Genomic DNA, 17,215 nt, shown 5'->3' with positions numbered 1-17,215 from the left:
TACACCGCTGCAGCCCTTCACCACTGAGGTGTCGCTATCGGCCTGATTTGCCACCAGACTTCCCCCCCAAAAAAGCTCTAAATTTTAGATGATCTGCTCATTCAGTGAGTTGATATTGTAGCTGTGATGCTCAAAGTAAAAAAGTAAATCTTAACAGATCAGTGGAGTTTGAGGGGACTCTCCCTTTAAGTGCACAGTGACAGGTGGCACAGTTGAACCCGTCCAGAGTCCCGAGGATCAATTGGGTTTTTAATCTCCTCATAGACGTTTTCCCAGCGTTTTTAACAGTTTCCTGGCCCGTCACGAGACTGGACAGCTGTCCTCAGGAGTCATAATTAGACAGAGAGAGTGTCGGGCTGAGCTGCAGGTTAGTGAGCGCTGTTTAAGTGCAGATCGATGCAGCGCTCGGAGCTCTCCACGCTGTATGTAAAAAACCCTGAGGCTGCCCCTCGGGGGAACCATCCTCCTGCCTGCATAACAGCCGGACGGCTCGTCCATTCAGACAAATAAAAAGGTTGAGATGATGATGATGATGATGATGGTGATGGCGGTGGTGGTGATGGTGATGAGCACGGCTTTTACTCAGGCAGGGAGGACGGCCGCCGTGCAGCCAGGTCAACGCTCCCTCAGCTGATGATCGGGTGACATTTGTTTGAATATGAACAAGTCGCTCTCACACACACTTCACTTCCCAACAAGCCCCCTGAGATAAACAAGCACACAGGAAACAGAGCTCGGCTGCAGGTCTTTTTTTTTATAAAAAAAACTGTGCACTGACTGTTAATTCAGCTCTGTTTTTTTTTTTGTTTTTTTTTTAAATAAATAAATCCGTTTTGTTCCAGTTATGGTGGAAGAATTTAGTCTTGACGATCTCTATCGTGACTGATATTCACAGCCTGAATTAACCAGCAGCTACAGATGAGACGATTCTTTCATTTGCAGAACGTGTTTATAGCATTTCTCTCTCCGGCCCTCGAATGCAGAAGAAAACATTTGACTCCAAATTGATTTTCTCTGAGATTCTGTTTTCCTTTTTTTTGTTATTACTATTTAGAAGATGCACTCAGGCTGCAGTTTTTTTTTAAAGTCATAGAAGTAAAATAAAAATAAAAGAAGTGCTCTTTGTTTCTCTGAATGATTAGCTTACGCCACACACTCCCCACCCCTGTGCTTCCTCTCTCTGTAGTGGCCTTCCTGCAGCCCCTTTTTGAAACTGAAGGCATTGTATTCCCTCACCAAGAAACTGAGACTCATGGTAAGAGAGACTTTGATTTTGATCTTCTACCTGTTTTTTTTTCTTTTTTTTTTTTTACTTTCAATCTTTACCTGTTACCCTTCTTCAATGCAGGACTGATTCAGCAGCATTGTGTTCTCTCAGGCCAAATTGTGCAGAGTTGAAATTCTAAATTTTAGGGGCATTTGAAAGGAGGACTGACTGCTGCAGGGCCTGACATTTTAAATAGGATTTAAAGTTACATGTAACACCCTCATGTTCTACTCATGATCCAGGATAATGCATGCTGATATTGTTTATTATTGTATGTGATTCCAATCCCATGACACCTTCATTTTCATGCTTTTTTATACAAATCCAGTGTTTTTTTTTCTTTTGTCATGATACTCAACATTTCTGCACAGATGAGTCCTGATGACCTTTGACCTCATGCCAGACATTATCATCACAGCGTTTTTTGGGTTTATGACTGGCTGGTGTATTGTTGAAATGTTCACGTGCTGATCCTGTGTGATGTGATGTATGATGGCGACGGTTCACATCCCGCTGCTGCCGCTGCTGCTGCTGCTGTTGAGTAAAAATCACATGACTGTTTTTCCCTTTTTCACAGGTTTAATGACTCTTAATGTGCAGAATTCAAATAGAAATCAGAGAGCTTTTAAAATTTTCCTTTATTATCATGATAATAATAATGACAACGATGATATTTCAGTCATGTTTTTAATTTACCCAACAACTGCAGCTTTGAAATATATCAAAATGTGAAAATACGTGAAGTGTTTTTTTCTATTAATTTCATTTAGATGTGTGGGAATGAGCAACAAGAGGAGACGTTAAATTCAAAGCGAGTGTGGACGTGGAGTTTCAGGCTTGTGTGTGTGTGTGTGTGTGTGTGAGGGGGAAAAATGAGAGGACAACACTAGAGAGAGGGAGCCGGTCAGCTGTCAGACAGTCGGACCGGGCCGTTGTGGGACCGCCGTAACACCCGAGGGTCGTAAATCACAGCCACCTCTTATAAAACGCTCAAGGTCTTAAATAAGAGAAGCTCAATGAGCAGCTTCTGTTCGCAGCCCTCCACCCGCTCCACCCGTCTAATCCACCCACCCGAACCCGTTCTTATCGCTGCCCCTCACTCACTCACTCCCCCCCCCCCGGGCCCAGCAGGCGTCTCCCCCTCCGACTTTAAAGGAATTCAGATTCGCCTCTAATCATGTACATATATGATCAGAGCCGTTTAATGAGGTCATTGTTAATATTTGATTTAGTTCCACAAGTTTGAACTCAGATCATTTTCAAAGTCGGTTTGAGCACGATTGGCTGAAAGAGGAAAAGTCTCCCAGTATGTATTTTTTTTTTTATAACATGAGGGTTTGCTGCTGTCGGCCAATCAGGGTCCAGTATTTTCGCTATGCATATTTGTTTTACATTTTTTTAATGGCACTACATTTTGGAGCAGGAGCGCCAGTCACATGTGACAGCTACTGAATCCGAGATAGAAGGAACACATGTCAAAATGAAAACATTAAAGCACGATATATAAAAATAAAACACTCATCGGCGTGTTTGACGGCAACAATGGAAATCTGAATGGACCTCAGCCGTCTTCTGGAGCTGAGCTGCATGCTTTTATAGTATCAGGTTATCGGAATGATTCAAGATAGGAGGACATCTGAGGTTACTGAGCATTAGTTGGAAATAAGATATTAAATCTCCTCAAGTAACCTTAAATATGTGACTAAATCGCTTTATTACAAGAACGATACGTCGACGAGAGAGATGACCGTAGAGGCTTCGGTGCAGAGACGCATCAGATGTCTGAGTAGTTACAGCCTTCAGGAGACATACAGGTCGAAAAAGTTGTTTCTAATCTCCAAAGTGATCAGAAGTCTCTTTCTTTTTGTCTCTTCCTGGAGGAAAGAAAACAAGCTGCATCCGGACCGCACGAAGCCAGAACTGTAAAATGCGTCGAGGGTGCTTCATGTAAGCAGCGCTGATCCTCCAGCAGCCTCTCAGCCTAATAGAAATGACTCAGATTCAGTCCATTCAAAACAAACGCAGCTTTCAGGGGGAAAAATAAGTGCTTGTATAAGGCATTAGGAGGTCTTATGTAAGCACAAAACAAAATAAATTGGAGGCTTTCTTTTTTCGAATTTCGCGTAGGTGGTCAGAAAAATTGAACATGCGAGCAGAGACGCCTCCGGTTTTTAAACATCGGGGAGAAGTTTTGTGACCCGGGCGCACTTTGTGTGACCGGCGTTTCTTTTCTTTCCTCGTCTGTCCTCGCTCCTCTCCCTGTCTGTAAGATGTAATACATTCATTTAGTAAATGGATGGACTGGCAAGTGATGTTGGGGAGGAGGAGGAGGAAGAGGAGGAGGAGGAGGAGGAGGAGGAGGGTTGAAATGCCCTTGCCAAGTGACACTAGGGGACAGGCAGGAAGATTTCTGCGTGTGTTGTTGTGTTTTTCGGATATGAAGTTTAATGAGAGGCGAGGAGGTGTGTTAATGATGTGTTGCACTGCAGCTGGACACACATGCATGCACATAATCAACACACACACACACACACACACGTGCACGCTGTGTATTGAGCCTCGGCGGCCTTTGATGATATCGATCCGAGTGTTTTCTGTGGCTGGAGCTGAGCGGAGCATCTTTTTTTGGGTCGTCCGTACAAAGGAAAGCTGCCTTCCTCGTATTGATCGTCTATCCGGGCTTAGGAGGAGGAGGAGGAGGAAGAAGCTCCACGTTTGGCTTTTCGAACACAGATAGACAGCAGGAGGACAGAGGGGGTTCAGTCAGTGAGACCGCAGCAGTTTTAGAACAGGATGCATCGAAACAAGTCGAGTTTTTAGTGGAAATTCTGACTTATTGGAGCAGTCGAGACCGTTTCTTACAAAATATAGGAAAGTTGTATTTTTCACACTTTTCGTATCAGACCGCGAAGCAGTTTTTTTGGATCAAAAGCAACGCGATCGGCCGCCTTCCTCCTCAGTGTCTCGTAGAACACGGCGTTCTCGTCTGCGACACGCCTGTTTTTTGCTCGCTGGCGAGCCCGAGCGCTTCTCGGCTGCTCCCATTCTCTCCGTGTTCCTCTCCTTCCTCATCCATACTAATCATGCTCTACTTCAGACCATCACGACTGCGCCCTCCTCCTGTCCTCCTTCACCCTCGTCCTCCCATCATTTCGTCCTCCACCCGCCCCCCCTTCATCAATCGCTGGCTGCCATTGACGATGCTCGCTCGGCAACCGTGTCCGAGGGGCTGTCGATCGATTCGCAGCCGCCGCCGTCGGCAGGACTCTGCTCGTGGTAGCTGCGACTCTCCTCCTCCTCCTCCTCCTCCTCCTCCTCCACCCTCTCCTCTACCCCCCATTTTTTTTTTTTTTTCAAGCCACTGCGTCAAAGTAAAAAAAAAAAAAAAAAAAAGGGAAGCCATTGTACAGGGTGGGGTGAAGGGGAAGAGAGGTGGGAATGTTTCCCACAAAGGGAGGCGAGCGATTGGTGGATCGAGACGCCGCTCGCAGCTAGCCGGTCGCTGATAGGTGAAGGAGAGCGGGGCGGCGATGAATATGGATAAGGGAGCGATGAAAGGGCCGATGCAGCGAGGACGACTGGACGGGCCCCCTCCTCTGAAATAGCCCTGGTCCATGAACAATACACGCCGGGTTTCACACACACACACACACACACACACTGAAGGGAGAGAAAGGAGGCGGCTGCTTCGGTTATCTTTGTTAGCGTAGCCACCGCGTCTGCCTCGATTTCTATGCAGACGCCCTGACGATCGGGAGCGTTCCAGTACGGAGGCATTTGATTGGCTCGTCCTGAACCTCTATTTAAACTGAATTCCTGTAGGGTGTTGTTCTGCTGTCAGATTATTCCGCTGGGTTTCTATTTATAAACAGATGGAGGTATTACCTCGTCTGTTTTCTCTCTCTTCTCTATTCTCTTCGCGCCGCGAGGCGAGCCCGGGACTCTAAATCACACTTTAAGATTCAATGATTTATTCTGATGTTTGCTGCAACATGCTTTAAAGTAACAGTTTTTATTTTCGGGTGTCATGTCGAAAATTTAAATGTCCTCCATTTTAAAAAAACAGCATCTCTGAGAAAATGATTGCTGGCATGAGAACAGAACCCGGCATCGGATGCTGCCGGTGTTGTGACTCATCTCGATACCTTCAAGAGGAAAAAAAAGCTGTTTTTTTTTTTAAGAACACACTCATCAGTGGTTTGGACAGAAGTCTTCACGATGTAGGAGTTAAATCCTGCAGCAGTGAGAGAAAGAGACTGGGCTGAACATAATCACCGTCTCCCGTTTGTTCTCCAAATATTCCATTATTAAAACCGTCACGGGAATGTTTCGGCTTCCGAATCAGCCGATTAACAAACTGGAGTCGCCGACCTTAAAATGTCAAATTGACCGGTGAAAACATTGAGACGCCGCAAGAGGAGAGAGAGCCGTAACATCAGAGATATTTCCTCCTGCGAGCTCCTCTGTGTTTATGAGTGACGGCGGCCATCTTTCAGAACGAAGACAGCTGGTCAGAGCCCCACTGCTGGAGAGCTTTACGTGTTTGTGTGTGTGTGTGTGTGTGTGTGTGTGTGTGTGAATGCTACCTCCCAACAAAAGAGCAGAGGACTGGAGGGGGGTGTGTTAGACAAAGCCAGCCCCCCTTAACTCTCCCTGCTTAGGGGAGATGAATATTTTCCAAGTCCCCAGAGGTCAGACCTCCGCCCCCCCTCAGCTGAGGCCGTGTTCACACCGCTGCGCTTCTCAACGCATTCAGCGAATCCTCGTCCGCGTCTGCGGATCTCCGTGCAGATTAGCGACGCCACAATTATAGATTCTGACGATACGATTGTGGAAACGCGCTGGTGTCAGGAGGTTTAATTACAATTTGGTCCGCGCGACGTTTCTCGGATGGCACTCGTTGTTTAACAGTTGCCGTAACGGAAGAGTGACATAGGAAATTAAATAAACACAGAATGAGATCAGGAGAGCAGTTTTATTCCGCTAAAAATGAGATACGTTTAAAGCATCTCTTCTTTTATGTCTTTAAAGTATAATATGACTGCATATCATAAAATAATGTCTGATAATTTCCCTTTTTTGAGAGCGAGAAAAGTGAGAAGCGCTGGGTGTAGCTGAGCCGTCGCAGTTTTAAACCGTGGTTAACAGTGAGTTTGGTTAATTGCCGCACGCCTAATTAAGACGCTAAGTAGTTACTTACGTAACCGCAGTTTCTCTGAATTCCTGACGACAGCTCGACGACTGTAAAATCTGGATTTCCAGCGCTCACGGTCAGGAGGCATTAAGTCGAGCTCTCGGCACACTCTCTTTTTATTAAGACGTACTATAATGTGACAGTGCTGAGCGCTTTGGGAGGAGAAGGCAACACCACAAATATTTTAAAACTGCAGAATACTACAGCTCTTTAAAGCTCAGAGCATTTTTCTCTGTTCCAGCCACGAAGAAGCGACTTTAGCTTTCATGGTCATGATGTCAGAGTGAAGCGTGTGAGGAAAAGTAACAGCGTGCTCGGTAGGATTTGTGATCTTCAGCCCGCCCTGCCCTGCCCTGCCCCTGCAGGCCCGTGGACACCAGATCCCAGGATTTGAGCCTCCAATCCCCCAGCATGGAGAGCCTATTCTGGGCCTGACGAGTCCGCAGGGGCCTTAGCAACAGATTGGACTGTTTACTCATCCAGTTATGTAGCGGTGGAGGAACATTTATTATTTATTGTGAGCGACCTCTGCGTCTCTAAACCCCCCCGTCACACACGCACACACAGTTTCGGATAAACTTATGAAGATTACAGACTCACACAGCAGGGCGGTCAAAGTGGCGACACCAAGCGTGCTAGTGTCCCTCATGACAAGCTGTCTGGGACACACACACACACACACACACCCTTTATTTAAAACAGACAGAAAAAAACGTTTTTTTTTGTCCGAAACCTTTTTTGTGAGGAAATGTGTGGACTTCCTGTGTGTGTTGTAACGGCAGGGATTTGCTCAGAGTAATGAAAACAAAGACCCTCATCACAGCAACCAGGAGGGAACCCTGTAGTTACTCAGCTGCAGACACACACACACACACACACACACACACACACCATTACTCACTCTGTACTGGAGTTGTTGGTGGTTTGGAGATTTTCTGTCTCGGTGCGTTTGTGGTTTGTGTTGCGCTCGTGATCGAAGGAGAACCTTTTGTAATTGAAAATTAGTGGAAAACAATGAGGAGTACAGTGCACATGCAATTACATTACATTGTTATTATTAGCATTAGCATTATTTTAAGCTAGCTTTGAATAAGTTACAGTATATGAAAATGAATCAGTGCAGTAGGGAAACTACTGAGAAACACAAAGACTCTTCTTTTATTGTCAGACATGAGAAAGAGAAACGATGAATCCTCCGATTTAAGAAGCTGGAACCGAACATTTCTTATGTTTTTCCTTGAAAAAAAAAAAGACTGAAACCATTAATCAGTTATCAAAATAATTGGCGCGTCATTTTCTTTCGATCATCTAATTGTTGCAGCTCTGTTCTCTGAGGGATTGGTGGTGTTGCACTTGAGTCATTCACATGTAAAGAGACGGTGTGAAGACTGAAACCAGAGACTTTGAGGGAAAAGTTCAAACCCTCTCGAAATTCACATCTCTGCAAGCGTAGCTTATTACGTTTGTTGTCTTTTTGGAAAGTTACAAACACTTGCGTGAGTGATTCCACTGTTGAAAAAATGTTTCACTAGCGAGGACCACACCGTCAACAAGATGCGTTTCAACGATTTATTAGGAAGAGAAAAGAAATGAAGGAGAGGAAAGAAAATAAGAAGCAGGGACAGAGAAACGGGGTGGGGCGCAGAATACGAGAGTGAAGAAGAGGAGAGGGTCAGGTGGTTATTTTTAGGAATATCGGAAGTTGGCGCTGTTGAGGTGCGGTCCTGCTCCCGAAACTTCGCCAGACAAGCTTCAATTTAAGACGAAGCACAACCTGCTGCTGCTCTCCGTCTGACGCTCAGGTCATCGCCGGGTCCTGAAGCGCTGTGCGTCCTGCAGAAACCCCCGCAGAAGACTCCCTGTTTGCTGTCTGACAGCTAAAGCATTAAGAAGTAATCAGTAACAATCACCACATCTGTAATTATGGTGTTTTTCTTGTTCTTATTTGGACTGAAAGTTTACATGCTCATTATGTTGTCAGCGTGAAAGAGTCTGCACACGGGGGAGCTGAGGCGGCGGGATGTTTGATGATGCTTCATATTAACTAGTGCATGAAAATAGTAGCGGAGAACAATGAGTGTGACAACACGCCGAGGCACCAGGTTCCTCTGCCGAGACGCAGCGTGCTGCTCGTGTCATTTTTACCAGCCTGTAGGTGAAATTATGGTTTGACTACCACGTTTGTGACCTCAGACAACTAATGAGCGTTTATTGTAAAACTAAACTAGAATTACCAGAACTTTTTATGGTCATCTTCTTTCTTTTTTCCCCCCAGAGAATGAATTATTTCAGCTCACTCAGAGATATTTTGCTCAAATGCCCACAAGTGGAGTTTTTTATCCGTCACTTTTTAATTTTCTCAGCAGTGAGAGTGAACATGAGGCGGGTGAGCCGTACGTGGCCTCCACCGGATTGCGAGGTCGGCGTCGACACTGAGGGGTCAGACGAGGCGAGCGGAGCCTCGGGCTGCTTATTATGCTCGGGTAGATCGGCAAGCATGAGTATCACCTGCACCCCTGGGATGTGGGATGACACGCCGAAAGGGAGCGTGGGGTATAATTACACATAATTAGAATTTGCAACTGTGACAGTCAGATAAATGTGGCACGGCTTTCCGGAAACTTTGGTAAGAATGTAAACCGACTGTGCTGTTTGTGGGCGGGGTTCACACCGGGTGTCAGCACAGGGTGACAGCAGGGAGATGAGTGGCAGGATAATTTCACCAAATTAGGATTTTTACCTTTGTGTTCTCCGCAGCGGCGTTGATGTGGCAACGACTGGGTTGAAATAGCGAACAAAGATGTGTGACAGAAAGAAGGAGCGGCTCCACTCCATGTTGGAAATTCATGAAACAGAAGCATGAAGCTCAATGTCGGCGTTGTTTGTTTCTGCAAACCACGGATACGTTGAACATCTACGTATCGTATGTGGCATATCAACGTTTCAACAACACAGTAAAATGATGATGAAGTGTGACGACTCTCATTTGGAGATGGAGGTTGGCTAAACAATTGGCGCTGTTCGAGACTGTTGCCGTCATTTTTCTGGAGAAGCATTGGGACATTTTGCCGCTGTCTTCCTTGTGACAAAACCATGTAGTCTGACCCAAAACATGACCTTTCCGTTCTGTGCCTAAACCTAACTGGACCTTAAAGATGCAATATGTAAGAATTTGTGTTCAAAACGTTAAAAAAAATACGACAAAATAGAAGTTTTTATGTTGAAAATGTTTATGTTGGCGGTGCAGAGATAGCTATTTGAAGTTAGCATGCTAACCAGCTAGCACCTCGCCAGGTTGTACCTCAAAAGGTGACAGTCGGATAGCAAAGTCAGCTAATACAGCCGCTATCTACATGGTTAATTTAGCTAACTAGCTAAAGTTAGCAGCATGTAGTGGATACTGGCGCCCAAACCTTACATATTGCACCTTTAACCACAGTGATGTCACAGCATAAAATTGAAAGGAAGAGTTTTAACACATCTGTGACTTGCTGAACGTTCAGCTCTGACATTTCGTGCCGTTATCGGGCTGCAGTTTGACCGCGAAGACTCTGTTTACGCCAACAAAACAGACATTTTATTGGAGGATCACATTGATTTATGAGGCATTTCGCAGTGAACCAGTTTGTGCCGAGCTCTTCTGTAAAGTACACAAAACATCCCATACTTAAGTAAAGAGCAGGCTTTGGACTCGGCTAATGTGTTTGTATGAAATGCTCTTTAATGTGGCACGCTGAGAGCTTTTGCTTCGACAACAGAGCGAGCTTGGCGCAAAGACGCATCGCTCAGCGGACGGTTACATGTCAGGGGCTTTTAAAAAAAAAGAGCCGATAAAGCTGATATGAGTTGAGGAATGTTGATGAGTCTTCACGTAAACAGTGTCATCCAGCAAAGTGCAGCGTGGGAGGAGGAGGCAGAGAGTGCAGCGCGGTTTTTTATGTGCAGAAGTAAGTTTATATTTATGAAAATTGAGTCATGGCAGTTATCAAACCTGCTAAAAGCTCGTTTTGAGAGTGAAATTCAATCTGCGTTACATAACCCTGTTAACGGACTCAACGCTGGAGCTCTGCGCTGCCGTTTAATGACACAGAGATCTTTAAAGGGTATTGTTTCTTCTTGTTGTTGTTGTTGTTTTTTTTATGCATTCTTAGCGTAGAAACTGTCAGTGTGGCCGTCTGCATGAGGAATAGTTTGATGTCAGGATCTGAAATCTAAAGGTTCAGATGTTGGATGTGTTGCTGCGGGACGCGCGAGGTCACAGGACGGACGTTTCACGATCCTTTCTTTTCAATTTTCGAGTCGTCCAATTCGAATGTTGCATATCGGAGGATTCATGCTGCGTATATAAATAAATCTTTTAATGCTCGCCATGGTAACACGTCCGAGTGTTACCATGCAACAGATGCAAGTGACGAACATGAGTCACTCATTACATCCTTTTATATACGTGATGAGTCACGGCGCCGAGGTGTGTAGGCTTGTTTGTGAGACGTCGGAAGCGCTGTGTTTGGGGGAAGAGGTGTTTGTGCGCTCGTTGCTGCCGCAGACACGCTTTTGTATTTGTGTGTGCATGCGTGCGTGTGTGTGTGTGTGTGTGTGTTTCGTATTTACCAATTCCCCTGCCTCATTAATACGGGCTGGTTATAATTAGCTAGCCTCTATCTAAAGCAGGTCAGTCCAAGGCTTCGTACTCAAAGTGGGTCACTGCAGCACACTGAGGCGAGGAGGAGGAGGAGGAGGAGGAGGAAATGGAAGGTGACGAGGAAGTGAGAGGAAGAAGGAGAGGAAATAAGAGCGGGATGTGAGAGGAGAAGAAAGGAAAGAGAGGAGGAGGAGTGGACGGATGACAGTTTTAGGCCGAAACCATGTGGCATTTTTTATTCGAGCTTCAAAAACAAAAGTGCTGCTTGTGAGCGTATCAGCACAGTAAACATTACATCACTGTTGTTACTATGAGGCCAATCACGGAACGCCAGCTCGCCCGAGGTTCCCGAGATAAGGTTTTTGTGACTGAAATGAAAATATAAAAACAGACGCGAGCTACTCGCCGTGCTCGCAGTATAGAGATAAGAGTTTTGGAGCCTGTTCTGGAATGAAGTGCTGTTTCTCATCAGGAAACCGAAGGAGGTTTCGCGACGTGCCGCAGTGCAGCTTAACTTTGACTCGAGGTGCCCGAGGCTGCCCCGAACAATGTGCCGCATCCATCTCATGCTCAGGGTTTGCAGGAGAAGTAAGTCTGCTGCAAACAAACTGCTAAAAATACCTGAAGAAAGAGTCGCAGCACTCTGAACAGACATGCAGAGATCAACCAACTCCTAACTTCCTTCTGCTGAAATCCAGCTGACATCATGAAGTTTTGTAAAGTTCCCAACTAGCTAAAGTTTAATAAATGAGTTAGATTGTTTGTGAAGGTGCAGCAGCCGACCTTTCAAAAATACAAGTTTGTCGTTAGCTTACGTGCACTTTCAAAGAACGTAACGCCACATCCGAATGTTTAATAACTAATGCTACCATTTATACCTCGTTAGCAGCTCTGCTTAGAAGATTAAGGAAAGACGAGGGAAGACGAGAGGAGGATGTATAGATGTGTGGCGTGGTAGGAAGACGAAGAGGAGGAAGACGAAGAGGAGAGAAGAAAGTCATTGCGAAGGTGTTTTCATTTTGGAAAAATCCAGTTGGAGCTCCGGTTACAACGTCCGAGAGGGTCACATCTGCTCAATTTCTAACTAAAGCACGCGAGGGATTTTTCACTTAGCGCGACAAAAGGAGGCCGAACCTTCTTTGACAAATGAAAAGCTGCGGTTAGCTTGTTTTTTTTTTCTCTCCGCTGCATCCACATCGCAGCTCCAGGCAGTTTGTATTCCATCAGTACGGAGCTGAGGAAGGAGAGGGGAGTGTCGGGTTTCCTGTATGTGCGCTCATGCTTTGACTTGGCCGAACACTCGGAGATGAGAACAGAGCCCACCCAGCACTTAGCACTTTGAACCATCTTACTACTGCAGGCCCTCTATAAACACGGTGAAGAAACCACACCTAGCTCTCCAACACGCAGCGTCCCAAAGTCAGATATTCTCTGCAGTTCGTTTATGACAAATCAGTGCGCTTCACTGTTTTAACAACGGATGATGAATCATGTGGGCTGCTGCTTGTTGATAAAACTCGGGGAAGCCGTCGCTTAACTTATCAAAGACATTACATACCTGGTCTTGTTTTTTAACATCTTCATTGAGTTATATTATCAAGAACAGAGTGACAGTTGAGTGTAGATAGTAATCGCACTTATGTTGCATTCATGAAATATTGATTTTCTGTAAATACCAGTTTCCAACTTGTTAAGCGACGTTTGCGGCAGACTTGAAGGCTTTCTGAACATTTTGATATCAAAAAGTGCGACTCAACAAATCAAGCCTCACACTTGTCAGCTCAGTGTGACTGTTTTAACCCTCGTGATGATTAAAGTGTTGATTTGCACATCCGGAGATTTTATTTCACGTGCGGGAAAAAAAGCACGTCGACATGAAAGCGTTCGATTTTTGTGTGAAACTGTGATTTCCACGTGTGTGTAGGTGGATTGCTGGGTGTTTGTTTGTTCAAGAGGTTCTGTTATCATCGTCGGAGATCTTGAAGGAAGGTTTTGAGGGATTTTGAGGCGCTGTGAGGTTTTCAGAGGAGCGCTCAGGTTTCAGCAGACCTTCGTTAGCCGCCGTGTGTCAGATATTTAAAGCCTCACACACCCTGATTGAACCCAAACAGGTGTTTCACTCGCACTTGATTTCCATAGGACTCCTTAGATATATATATATATCTACAGACTCGTTCTTTTACTTTTCCAATCTTAGCCATGTCCCAGCGTCTCTTTGCTTGATGATAGTACTTTTCCTCCTGAGCACAGCCTCTGCAAAGTGCAATCATTTTAATAGTTAACACCTGAAAACACGTGTGTCTGCGTCGGACCGCTCACTGATTAAATTCATTCATAGCGAGGTGTCACAAACACCTCAGTTCCAGTTTCCTGCAACTTAAGTGTGATTTAACGGGAGTTATATCTTCCAGGAGGCATTAAATAATGTTCAGTGCACCTGCAGGGATCATAAATCTCCTCTCTGGTTGTAGCTGCTCTGCCCACCTCACAGGAAGAGCAGGATCTTTTCTATGCATCTGTGTTTTTACAGTGTCAGTGTCTCCGGTTGGGAAGCCGACGGAGAGCGGCGGTGTTGCGAGGTGCCGCGCCCCTTCTGAGAAAGTGTGCCCCTGTAATAATAATCCTATTTTAATCTGCCTCCTGAGGTTATGTGTCCTGGATTATCAAAATACGAAGAGGCGCACCGAAACAGCTGCGGTTTAAAACCACGTTCGAGTCGATGTGCAGAGCCGTCATCAGATCAACAACCTGAGAGAAGAAGAGTCGATGCTGAAAAATAAAAATCTCCTCTCCTAAAAAATATCGCTGACGTGGAGGTTGACAAGATTATGGATTTCTTCTCCAGTTCTGAGTTGTTGCAATCTGTTCTTCTCGAAGCAAAGAGTCAAGTTTCATTTTGAATCATGAAAAGCTACAGAGTCATAAACTGATTAAACCCTTTGCGGTTTTTGTTTTAGATTTAAACTTTTGATTTGACGATAATAGTCTCCTGCAGATGGTTTCAGTTCCTCTGCAGTTTGGTGGAATGACTGTTTGATATTTCTCTGTTCTATTGGAAAGTGTGGTGCACGTTCTTATCTCCACGGAGCAAAAATCAACGTTTTGTTTTTCCTCTTAAAGATGCACAAGACGCCCTGCTGCCAGGAAGCCTTTTGTGAAAGAGTTTAATTAAGTTTAGGCACCAAAACTACTTTGTTGGGTCAAGATTGTATAATGAGGAGAGGATGAGTTCAGGAGAAGCTGCTGTGTCGTCCGGCCGTACGTCAGAAGATGCTTCTGTATCTCTTGTCAGACATCAGCAGGGTGAACACACTGTGGCAGATGTTGTCTTTTAGTATCTTTGGACTCTGTTTGGACAACTCACCCCACTGATATCATCACTGGTGCTCTGTAGACGGTACCAGTGATGTTCTGGTTGGTTCCAATCCGTAATCTGTAACTGGGCTTCAAACCAACGATCTTGCTCAGCAGAGGTATTTAGCCGAAACTGCCCTTTAAAGGCTCAGGAACGAGGAAGCGAGTCGGAGGTGTTGCTGTTTTTTTAGCTGACCCGCGGCTTGTTGTTATCGTTACCGTGGAAACAAGAGCACGGGAGGGATTCCTGTCTCTCCCGGCGCGCAAACATACATCAGTGCCGGCGCGCCTCTGACACGACGCCTCCGTATCTGTTATTGTGATTCTGTACCGACGTGCGGGTCAGTGTTCCCTCCTGAAAGAGACGGATGAGAGAACTACAGTGGCCTGTGAGGTTCACTCTGCGCTCTCTTTCACCGCATTGTCAAAGAACGCAGCAGGCCGCGACCAAAAAGGTCTCGGTCCTGCTTCAGGTCAGCGTGTCTCTGAGCGACGATGCTGAATGTGTTGCGCAGCCGGGTGAACCCAGAATGATTAAAATGACCTTTTGGGTTTTTAGTCTGTTGGTAAATTCAAACAGAAACCGGAGCGGTTTGTTCCTCACTGACAAACATTCACCTGAAAATGTCAAACCTTAGTAAGTCAGCCGACACACCTGTAACGGAGGCTGTTTTCACTTCTCATGCAAATACAACAAAGAACCAACGCCGTTCGATTGGCCAAACTCTGAACACTGGTGCTTGAGCTGTTCACCTGCTAAACAGCTGCTACAGGAACAGGTAGAGCATCATATTTTTGCAGCTGAAGGCCGCTGAAGAGGCCTCAGTATTTCATGAGTTCATGAGTTTTGGCCCTTTTTAAATGAAGGGACGGCTGCTGACTTCTGTTTTAGGTCCGCCTCCTTTTCCTCCATCAGGCCGATAAAACAAAACATATTTTTCCTTCAAAGTCTGACTTCAGTTTCTGCTCGTGACGACAATCGGGGCATCTTTATCCCATCAGGACGATTAGCTGAGATCTGCTCTGAAAAGCGCGAGACCACATGAAACAGTCGACATCTTCCTTTCATACTCGGAGTTTACGCTTCGCTCCTCGGCGCAGGTGCGGCTCCGCGTTAGCATGACGGAAATCTCCGAATGAGTCCTCGTCTGCTTTCTGTTTGTTTACGTGAGCTGATCTGCACATGTTAATGACTGCGTGTGTGTTTGTGTGTGTGTGTGTGTGTGTCATGGCAGCCATGTGGTGTTATGCATTCGCGAGCATCCACAAGCGTTGGTTGAATCTGATTAGCTGTATTAACGAAAGCGACGAGCGGCATATTCCTTTGGCTCCCTCCCCATCGCGCAGAGGCGGTGACGAGGACCAGATTCCTCGGGCTCCTCGCTGAAATTAGATCAGACCAATCTGGAGAGAGCGTTTAGAGGCTCGCACAAAACGGACGTGCAGAGAAAGGGGAGAGATAACGCCGACAGGGAATCATCTGATTATGGAAATAATTAGTTGTCATGGATATCAGTCATCGTTTGATGTGATTGGGTGGATTCACGCAGCTTCGGGAAGCCTCGGATGGCCGGCCGGTCGAGAGGCGGCGGCGGAGGAGGAGGAGGGGGGAGGAGGGGGAGACGGATGGAGACAAATTATTCCGCTTTTGGCGTAGTGATGCGGCACCAGCTCGCATCTGTTCCGTCAGACTGTGATTACTGACAAACACTTTGCTTCCACTTCACAGTTTACACTCATTCCAACAAGATGATCCCTGTGTTGGATGAGAGATTATATTTTGTTTTCTCCAAAACTCTCACGAGATTTGAAAAAAACCATTGATGGCAGGAGAAGATATAGAAACAGAGCCGGCATGAGGGCAAAGGTTCAAACAGACTGATCATGCTCTCTGTGGCTTGTTCTAATATTTTTTTATTCTCTTTCAGCGTCATTTGAAGTTAAAAACAACACAATCCACAGTAGCTCTCTCTCTGACTTCCTGTTTCCTGTTTCCTGCTGCAGAGGAAGGCGAGTACTTCCTGAAGGTTTTGATTCCCAGCTATGCGGCGGGTTCCATCATCGGGAAGGGAGGTCAGACCATCGTCCAGCTGCAGAAAGAGACCGGAGCCACCATCAAACTGTCCAAATCCAAAGACTTCTACCCCGGTAAGGCGCCACAAGCACCACTGCTGCTTCAGATGGAGGGATGACAGGGTTAGAAAAGTGAAGGAAAAGATCATCCTCAGACACTTTTACACGGTTAAATGTATGTTTTTTTGTTATCAAGATTTGTATCTTATGTAGGCATCCTCAAAAATAGTTATTTAAATCTAATTGTGTGAATATTTGGCCAAAAAATAACAAAATATAGAGTTAAATATCAAAGTATTTGCACAAGAAACGCTACATGCATCACAAAATACCTTTTTTAACAGTGTCAAAGTGTTATAAGGTGGAGTGTGTGGATGGATGGATGGATGGATGGATGGATGGAGATGAAGAGCATTTTTCCATCCATCCTTTGAGGGAAAGTGAAGGATGGAGCGAGCGTGTCGGGGTGAAGAGATGGAAGTGTTTTGAACCATCGAGGAAACATTTTCATTATTTTCATCCATCAGTTTGTAATGTAATAATGCTATAACACACACACACGCACACACACACACACACACACGCACACACACAGTCCACCAGAGATCAGGATTACAGGATCAGAGGTGAAATTGTATTTATCTAAACTCTTAATTCTGCCCTGATGTGACATGTGATTCTAGCG

At 45.5% G+C, this 17,215-nt stretch overlaps 1 protein-coding gene across 3 annotated transcripts in view; it reads left to right on the top strand.

The window, feature by feature from the left end:
- nova2 (NOVA alternative splicing regulator 2) overlaps positions 1-17,215 on the top strand; it is a 76,942-nt gene that overhangs the window by 4,290 nt on the left and 55,437 nt on the right. For 2 of the 3 annotated variants that reach the window (XM_030395650.1, XM_030395641.1), the window contains exon 2: positions 16,462-16,605. In XM_030395650.1, coding sequence (XP_030251510.1) covers positions 16,462-16,605 — 144 coding nt within the window. Of the gene's footprint in view, positions 1-1,186; positions 1,256-16,461; positions 16,606-17,215 lie in introns of all 3 variants that reach the window. The other variant, XM_030395631.1, reaches the window with a different exon arrangement.

The sequence above is a fragment of the Sparus aurata genome, chromosome 2 (assembly GCF_900880675.1).
Source record: "Sparus aurata chromosome 2, fSpaAur1.1, whole genome shotgun sequence".
NCBI lineage: Eukaryota > Metazoa > Chordata > Actinopteri > Spariformes > Sparidae > Sparus > Sparus aurata.
This window is presented reverse-complemented; position numbering and strand designations above follow the sequence as displayed.